General features: G+C 40.3%; 1 protein-coding gene across 4 annotated transcripts in view; it reads left to right on the top strand.

Annotated features, from left to right (window-relative positions):
- furina (furin (paired basic amino acid cleaving enzyme) a) overlaps positions 1-8333 on the top strand; it is an 85195-nt gene extending 76862 nt beyond the window's left edge. For all 4 annotated transcript variants that reach the window (XM_067590647.1, XM_067590671.1, XM_067590654.1 and 1 more), the window contains exons 15-16: positions 1015-1137; positions 3172-8333. In XM_067590647.1, the coding sequence (XP_067446748.1) occupies positions 1015-1137; positions 3172-3779 (731 nt within the window). In that variant the 3' untranslated portion in view covers positions 3780-8333. The remainder of the gene's footprint in view (positions 1-1014; positions 1138-3171) is intronic.
- The last annotated feature ends 1610 nt before the right edge of the window (positions 8334-9943 follow it).

Consider the following 9943-nt stretch of genomic DNA (forward strand, 5'->3'; position numbering starts at 1 on the left):
TAGGTCTCTACAAAAAATTAACCAGCACTTATTTTGATAATTTATTAATCGATTGATTCATGTTTTTAAGACAAATTGCCAGATATTAGCTTGTTCTTCTTCTCAAATGTGAGGATCTGCTGATTTTCTTTGTTTTATATCATTGTGAATCGAATATCTTTGGGTTTTGAACTGTTTGTTGGTCGAGACAAAACATTTGAAAAGGTCATCTTCAAACTGTGATGGGTACATTTTACGATGTGTAACGATGAATAGGTTAATTGAGAAAATAATTGGCAATAATTGGCTGAAACCACAAATGACCACTGTTTGTGTGCAGACTAAACAAATAGATACGTGCTAAATGAATTAGCTTTAAAAATGCATGTAGGCATATTTTTTAACTTTAAACAGAGCCAGGCTAGTGGTCCCTCCCTGTGCTTCCAGTCTTTATACTGAACTAGGCTAATTGCTTCTCAGCTCTCGCTCTGTACTTAATGTACAGTGGTGTCATTCCTCTCCTCTAACTTTGGGAAAATACGAAAATAAGTGTATTTTCCAAAATGTTGAACTATTCCTTTAAAGCAGGGAGCATGATGAAGCAGTGGAGTAAATACACTAACAAGCATCTGCTTCTGGACACCGCAGGTCCAACCACAACAACGTGTTCAGAAGCCAAGAAAACCTCAGAAAAAAGATCCAGATAAATGTGTCACACCTCCCTCCTGAGTAAGGAGCGATTTACTAAAGTGGAACCTCTCCTAAGGCCCCACACTCAACTGATTCTTGAGAGATGTGCACTTTATAATACTCTTATTAGGCACAGTGAAATCATGCTGTCTTTAAATTGCTGCTCATTTCAAGGAGTCATTTTCTGTCATTTTATGCAGAAAATCCAAGAGTCGACAAGAGGATACATTTACAAAATCCACTCTAGGGAGTGCCAGAGCCTTACTGTTTCTGACAGGCCTACTTTTTCCCTGGTTAATTTTTTTTTGTTTTTTTTTCAAATCTCTGTCTCATCTCTCCACTCAGGCACTCTGACCCAGTTCATTCTGGTGCTATATGGTACCAGCTCAGCATCTCCCAGCTCCTCTGAGAAGTCTCAGCCTGGAAATGGCAGCTGTAAGACCTTGGACCTGAGGCAGATATGCATCGGTAAGACTGATCTCTTGTCTCACTCACAGGAAGTTTCTGTCCCAGCAGCTAAGGCGTGTTAGTGTAACAAGTCTTGTTGATATAAAGTAGCCTGGTTAGTGTCAGGTGAAGTCAATAAAATATTATCCCATGTTTGCTCAGCTGTATCTGTTTGCATAGTGAGTCTCTATATCAACTTCACAGACAGATCTGAAAGTCACACAGTTGTCTTATGCAAACGTCACGCCATTATTTAACTTTAATATCAGAATCAATTTTAAGGGGGATCTATTATGCTCATTTACAGCTCTAAATTTTTATTTTTGGACTCTAGAGACACTAGAGTAGCTTTGCATGATTCATAGTTCAAAAAACTCCTTATTTATTTTAAACTGGCCCTTTATGCAGCCCCTCAGTTCAGCCTCTGAACAACAGGCAGTCTTAGCTACTGTCTCTTTAAGGCTGCCCTCCTGATGAGCCCACTCTTTTCTTATTGGTCAGCTTTCTGGAAGCCCGCTGAGGGGCAGCCATATCAGACTTGTGTTAAGTTACCACCGATGCAAACCCAATGTTTCCTGTTATCTGCTTCATATTAAAAGCTTTTAAATTACTAAATAATGGGAGACTTTTATTGAGAAGAATTTAAAGGAAATGAAACATGTTCCTCACTGAATTAGCGGACCTTTGTTAGGGGTGCTAAAAACTGGTCAAAACACTAACATCTGGAGATACTTGGAGCTCTTTGGTCACCGTATCATTTAGAAATAATACAGCAAGGAATAATACAAGCAGAAACGGCCACAGTGATGATGATGTTTGATGAAGAGCTGCAGACGACCAGCCAACGAGTCATGGCTCGGCGTGACTTCCCCCAAAATAATGGAAAAATGCCATAATGTTAGCAGAGCAGAGCAGTGAACTTGCACTGTGCATGGAGCAGATGACCATATAAAGAAATTCATCATGAGCCGATGTCGGCTTGGGCTGAAAGTAGAAAAAGAAAGTTGGGAACCAAACATTCAGAGTAGTCAGAAGCTGGTGCTTTTTGCTCACAGGGATTACTTCTACATATGTTTACCTCATTATTTCACACTTTGGACACTTTTAACATGAACATCTGACATTGTAACATTATATATATGACTGAGGTAAGGAAAGGCATAATAGGTCTCCATTAAATAAAGATCTAACTTCTGATGAGATCAAATTACATTTTACTCCAGGTCTCTCTTTAATAGCCTCATTTAAATTTAATGGTGTCCATACTGCCGTCTCCTACCTAATCCAGATACTGTTATAAGCGATCTAAAGACACCACTGAGAACCAACTCTGTGAAGTCCACCTTTATGTCTGTAACAGTGACAGTCTGACCCCTACAGGCTGTCAGCAGTACTCACATACTGACAGACAAGAAATAAAACATAAACAAATACAGAATCATTAGAGAGTGAACTGATTATCATGTCGTGATTATCGTGTATCATATGATTCTCGGCATTCTCTAACTTTGTTCTCAGGATCATAGTTTTCACTGTTTTGAACAGGTTACAGTAAATTAAATTTTCCTCCTTTTTATTGGCTCACACTCCTGCTTTCAGCTCTGTTACTCCCAGCTCCCACAGTCTTTTAATTACCATTATAGGCAATGGTCTGCATCAGGACCTGCTGCATATGGAAATGGGTCTGTTGACTTAAACTTATGCTGCACTCAGCATATAAATTGCAAAACTTTTTGTCATCATTTTTTTTTAGTAAGCAAAAGTAGTAGTAACAAAAGTGAAAATGGCGACTTGAAAGCAGAATCACCTTGAAACATTTTCTCACATTTCCAAGATACTAAACAACTCGTGGATGAATAGATACAGAAATGTCGGACATAAGGAGCTTTGTCATGTGAACTGTGCTCTCTCGGCTTCGACTGTCTGGGCAGGTATCCTCGTTCTCTGTTTGGTGGTTCACTGACTCATATGGAATGATTCTTTGAGTCATATGGAGAGTAAATTGTGTGTGTGCGGCGGTTCGTTTCACTTTCAGTGCTCTTCTCTGTCTTGCAGAGTGCAACACCGGCTACTACCTCTTCCAGCAAGGCTGTGTGAAAGAATGTCCAGCAGGCTTCTCTGTGGGCTCCCAGCCCCTCAACTACACAGTGGGAAACTTTATAACACCATCTTCCGTCCCAGCCTGCCTGCCCTGCCCACCTCCCTGCCTGACCTGCAGCAGCCTCAGCCCTCAGGCCTGCCTGTCCTGCCTCCCACACAGCTCCCTGGATCCCATCTCCGGCACCTGCCTGCACCTCAACCAGTACATGCGCGAGTCCCCTGGCAGCTTCATGGTGGGCCAGGGTGACCCGGGATCACAGGTCCACCTCAGCTCCCGGCTGCCCATCACCATCGCCGTGCTCAGCTGCATGGCCATCATCGCCACCTTCGCTGGCATCTTCCTGCTGCTGCAGCTGCGCTCAGGCGCACTCATCAAGCTGCCGTCTCTGGAAGCTGGCGGTGGCCTCGGGGGCAGCTTCAGCCTGGGGGGAAATAGGGTGGTTTCGTACCGTGGCATCCCGACAGTGTGGGGGGATGAAGGGGTAAATACAGACTCCGAAAACGAAGAGTTTGACGTCCAAAATGAGAGGACTGCCTTTATCAAAACACAAAGTGCTCTTTAATGCTTCCCCCTCATCCCTCTCTCTCTCTCCTGCTTTTAAAGTCCTCTCACCACCATTAGTCTGATAATTCAGGGCTGTGGTAACTGTCCTTTCCCAGTCCTCTCTGGTTTTATCTCTCACCCCTTTTTTTCTGTCTCTGTCTTACCAGCTTCTCATCTGAATCTTGCTTCAGGATCATGTCTTCCACTCCACTGTGGGAGACCTGATGGGAAGCTGCTGTCTCTCAGAGCTCGGGATGGCCCGAGTTTTGCTCTGTTCACACTCGGGCGCATTTCTATTAAACTGGCTCTCTCCCTCCTCTTGCCCTCAATCACTAACAGTGTCTGTCTGTGCAGAGTCCATTTTCCCCTCCAGCTCCAGCTCCTTTTTGTTACAGTAAACAAATGATTATTGTTTGCTTTCTTCCTCTTTGCTTTTCCCATCAGTCTCAGTGCAGTAGCCAGACGAGATTGTTGAATGTGAGGAGCACAGATGTGTGTGCGTTTGTGTGTGTGCACATGTCTGAATGTGTCTGCGTGTATGTGAGCGTATAAATCTGTTTGAACAGTGTAGGCCCTTTTACAGAGAAGCTAAAGCTGGGCCAGTCACAGCTAGAACTTCAACTATTAAGTGATAATAAAAAATTGTGAAATGTGGCATGAAATCCGATTTGGAAACATTGATTCTCTCTTAAGTGTCATTTAGTGACATAAACAGCCAAAATCTGTTGAGAAAACCACCATTTACCTGTAGTGATTTAGGTTTTTTAAAGTGCATTTTAAATATGCACAAATCAAAAAGCATAATAGGTGTCAAGGAAATTACTCTAATGGCTTATAATCATGTATTCAGTCAGAAAAACAAAGCTTTCTGGTACCATCATCTGTTATCGTTCTTTTTGTGATGAGACAATAATTCTATATCTGTATCTTTCATACAGCCACTTTATTATATGTATAGCTATTGTTCTAGGTGTGACAAGGGCTTTACTTCTACCATTGTACACACAATCTGGAAAGATGTCTCGCAGCTCTGGCAGAACAAACTGTGAGTCACACATCTAGCAAAGCTTCCTCCAGCCTTTTGGGATTCAGGATGGACTGAGCTTATTCTGGTTTGTAAAGTATAAATTCTTCCCCACTCATAACCTCCCAGCCATCACAAAAAAAAAAAAAATTCATTAAAAATATTAAATAAAAATCACAGGCTACCCTGAGGCGCAATCCCTTTCAGGGATATTTAATTTCTGCGTCTGATGTGCTCACATCCCAGGGCTGAGAAAAAAGCAGCTGAGGTGCTGATGGGAGCCAGAACAATATGTGACTGTTGAGTACAAGAGCTTCTCAAAGCAGCTGGCAGGTGTTAAGTTACCTGTGATTGATTTCTTGACATAGCAGACACAGTAACAATACATCAACGCATTCCCTTTGTCAGAGCACATTAGCACTACAAACACATATTACACATGCCTCATATCATAATGACTGAAATGTTGTTGATACATGTGTCTGTGGATGGGTGTGTACATGTATGTGTGTGTGTGTGTGTGTTAGTTTATTGCATATGAGAAATGTTTCTCTGCCCTCTGAAGTGAAGGTTTCCTTTCCTCCTTCGTCTCACAGTCCTGTTCAGACTCCACATCTCATCAACGTCTCTGCACTCACCCTCCAGTCTTCATCTAATCTGAATTTCAGATTATCTCTTCAGCGTATTCGCCAATTAATTATATTCTGAACGATACTGCAGCAACTATTTATTCTGAGAGATTTTAATCATACCTTTAGGGAAGATTGTTTTTAAAGTGATTTCTCTCCTGGGCTGGTTATCATCTAAAATATGCATCTCATGATTTAATCCAGTGTAGCCATTTTGAATCCACTGATCTCCTTTCTACTATGTTGAAAATATTTTTTTTTTTTTTCATTTCCAGTACAGAAACTGTGGAGCTTTGCTGAGAGAGGTTGTCATGGTGATGACATGCATACAAAACTGCAGCTGCTCATCCTTTTATCTACCTCTCATATCATTCAGCAAGGTTTCAGATGCCGTTAGAGGAGCTGTTAAATGATTATAGAGGTCAAATTATATGTAGGACAGATATGAAATGTTTCTCGGGGAAACATTTAGGATAATAGGTATCTAAAGTCAAATGTAGTTTTTTAAAAAAGAAACAAGAAATTGCAATTCTGAAACTGTAAAGCTGCTGTGTAAATTCTAGTCCCCTGAAACTCCTGTATCTCCTAAAATGTATTGCCCTTAGGATCAGCATTCATGGGCAGTCACACCTGGGCTTCAAGACGTATTATTGAAAATAGAATGGGTAGAAGGATCGTCCATACATCTTGTTGGCCTGCATTTAAGTGCTAAATCAAGTGTGCGAACCTAAAATTGTTGCGGGTGTTTGTTTTCTCACCTCTCATACAATTTCTGCTCGGGTGGTATCTCTGAGGTTAAGACGTTCTTTTTAAGTTTCTGTCACTGACAATCAAACCATTTCCTTGTTTAGAGAGAGAGAAGGTGCACAAAAACACATCGATTTTAATTTAACCACTTGCGTTGGAAAGCCTTCTTAGAAGGGATTATACATAAATATGCAGAAGCGAATATGATTTAAATTGCAAAAGTGTGTTCAGAGGTCATTTGCTTATTCACACCAGGCAAGATATATATATATATATATGTACAGTACATTAAAAGGCAAAAACAACATAAAAGTTTCAAACCAGTAACGTCCAAAAATCCTGTTCAAAAGGACAGAGAAAGATTGGTATGTATGCTCTCAAACGCAGCGCTGAGCCAAGGAGCTTAATTTATCTCAGATGGCTGGTGCAGGTGTAGCACATTTGGCTTATCACGGCAGTTTCAGCCATGAAGCACTAAACTGGATTGGAAACCAGCCTGTGAACGTGGATGTAGAGAAATGCCCTCAACAGGAACAAAGCTAATGTGGCTGCAGAATAACGAGTGTGTGCTGCTGCGGGGCTTTGTGTGATTTACATTAGTGCCTACTGCCATTTAGGCTTTGATTAGCCCCAGTTTAAGGAGGATGCTAATTTAAAAATATAATAACTGCAGCCTCAGACAAAATCTTATTGACTTCTTAGCTCGCTGTGAAGTGTGTAAACAAAAGATAATGGGCTAATGCAGCACCAAAATTGCTTCCATAAACAATTTCCTTTAAACTCTGGGAACTCAGAGTTTGCTTGTAAAGAACTATGATGTGGGATTTTGGCCATTTTGTCGCAATTAGTATTGACTAATTGATGCTCAGTCTAGTCATGATTATGCATTGTGCATCTTCCCTTAAAAACACCAAGAATTATGTTGCTTCCAGAAAGAATGCAGTTTCTCCTAGAGCGCAGCGTTTTGAGTGCTGACAGGTTCTGCGGCCTCTCGAGGGGCACACACAAAATGATTTATTCATCTTAGCTTGATGTTGTACTCACTACAGCTTGAAAACCCAGAAAACTTTAAACTAATGAACTCTGAGCTCCGTGCTTTCAAGTGCTCGACTTTAAGAAAATCCTGAATGCGGGCAGCATTAAGTAGCCAGTGCTTCCAAAGTGCAGGGAGCTGCTGAAAACCATTTGCCGCCACCTCACCCCTTTCACTGGAAGATCGTGATGGAAACTACACACTAAGAAAAAAAAAAGGAGAGATTCTCTAATTGTGCCAGAAAGCACCTCATAATTATCAGGCCACCACTTAACTGGCATTAAAGTGTGAAGCCCTTCAATGTAGAAAGTAACAGGAATGTTACAGAAAAAATCTGCTCATTGCAAATTGTCTCCTTTGATAATAAAGAAGAGAATCGCTCGAAGCTTTTCTTTAAACCGCTAATTTATGTTCAAATGGAGCTCGATGTTGCTTCAGTCCTGCCTTAGGATGTAGTCTGAAGTGATCAATATGAAGTCAGATGGAGTTAATAAGGAGCAATATCTTTGGCATAACCAAAGACAATCATTTTAATGCTGTCTGTCTCGTGTTAAGACGTTTGTTTTTTTTTTTTTTTTTTGGTTTCAGGTTGTCACAATCCATCGACCCCTTCACTTTAGCCCAGAGTGTTTTGTTGACGTCATTATGTCATTTCTGCCTTTTTAAAGGTCTGCGGCGACACTCTTGTACGTTCAGCAGCTGTGGAGGGAGGAGGTAGAATGTATCCCATCTCCATTAACCTAAGGGCTGTATCAGATCTGCGTGCGTCCGTGTGTGCACATGCTTGTTTAAGTATAAAAGAAACACTTTGCGATGGGGGGGAGGGAGGGGGGGGGAGGCAGTTAGTGGAGCAGCCTCAGACAACTCTGTTGACTTCCTCCCGCCTCTTCATGAGGTTCCTGGCCTGTGGCTGCACACAGTACCTTACAGATTTGTGACCTATGAATAATGTACAAGAATGACTATCTTACATGGGACATAACTCTAAAATAAGGCCTATTTTTGTACTATATGAATGGTGCAGTGTAATTTTCTTGTAATTTAAGGATTTTCTTTTTTGCTCTTGTTTTTTCCTTTTTATTTAATTGATGTCAATTATAGATTCTACTAAAAAAAAATAAAGATCTATGCAAATTTGAATGTGTTTTCATTTTCTCAAAAGCACCTCAGTTAAATTTAATGAAACTGAATGTAGGTTGAGGTTCATCAACATGAATGTGACAAATACTGTGTTTATGTATGTATATAGAACATTTCAAGTGCTTAGCGCCACATTTCAGCCACAGTGCATCTGTGACATAGATACTGTACCTAAACATAAAAGCGGACATTTCCTCTTTGCTCTGTAAAAAACAATTTGAGTCGTGCTGCATTGTTTTGTGTATCTTCGTCCCTCTTCTTCTCTCCAGCCTGTTTAATGAGTGTATTTGATGATGTATGGCTGGTGTAATTAAGAGCTTGCACCCAACACCAACCAAGTCATAAATACAAGTAATGAAGTGAGACTGGGTTTCACACTGTGGCGAAAAAGAAAAGCATTTTTTATGCACCAGACACCATCAGCAGTTTTTTTACTGTCTGTTGTGGTGCAAAAATGATATGCAGTTTATTTTAAAAACCAGCACTCACAGAAGAAGTTTCAACACACTGGCTGCACTTAAATGTTAACTGGGCTGCCACGGGTCCTTCAAATCCTTGAAAGTTTGTGAATTTGAGAAAGAAAAAGAAAAATCAAGGCCTTGAAAGTTTTTGAAAGCAGACATAAATAGACATGGGTCATTGAAAGTGCTTGAACTTATATATTTCGTCCGAGAAAAGGATAGTTTTGCTGTGTTGTGTTAGAGAAGGCAAGAGACCACATAGTCTGTGAGCTTCTGTCAGGCCTGCTAGTTCTCATCATAAAAACTGTTGTAACAGTAATTAACCTTGATCCATGTCTCAAACTATGCCATGTTGGGTCATTGAATTCGAGGGAATTGGGCCTGGAAAGTCCTTGAATTTGATAAGAAGGTGTGGGAACCATGGTTAAATAGCATCCCTGCCCATCTACTGCATGTACAGTTGCATTTAACCTCCACCTGCCTACATCAAGCTTTCAGGTCACTTTACGGAGATTTTGAAGCAGCACTGCTCTAATAACCTGTAAATACCTTCATTAATAAATGGGTGATTAATCCTTAATGAAGTTTTCAGAGAGAGTGTGTGTATTCTTTAGGTTTTATGCTATTTGTTTATGGAGAAAAAAGCATTCACTATCACACTGCATCATGGTCCTGTGTTATAATCATGATTTTATTGAATGTGAAACATGCAACAAATTAGAATTGTGAGTTTTGAATTGTTGAATAAATACTGGTCAAATTTAATGTGTATCACCTGCACAAAAATATATTTTTTCCCAAAAATATTTCCATTTTTGTATATTCTGGGTCACTTTAGAAATATTACTAATTTCAGGCTAAAATAAAGGTGTTCAGGATGTCTTTACTACTCTCAAATGTAAAAATGGTTCAAATAGGAACTAAACAGTGTGGTGGCCCTGAGGTGCAAAACACTATATTGTTTCACTAAACACAACAACATTGTTGGCGTTGTGTTTTGCAACTCAGGGCCATGTCCAACAGTATGCAAGGGTTAAAACATTTGAAACACTTGTTGGGGGAAAAAAAAATGAAAGTATCTAGTGGTGGAAGAAGTATTCAGATCCTTAATGTCAATAAAATAATGTGTAGAAATACTCAAGTACTGTA

This window comes from Thunnus thynnus, chromosome 1 (genome assembly GCF_963924715.1).
Source record: "Thunnus thynnus chromosome 1, fThuThy2.1, whole genome shotgun sequence".
Taxonomy (NCBI): domain Eukaryota; kingdom Metazoa; phylum Chordata; class Actinopteri; order Scombriformes; family Scombridae; genus Thunnus; species Thunnus thynnus.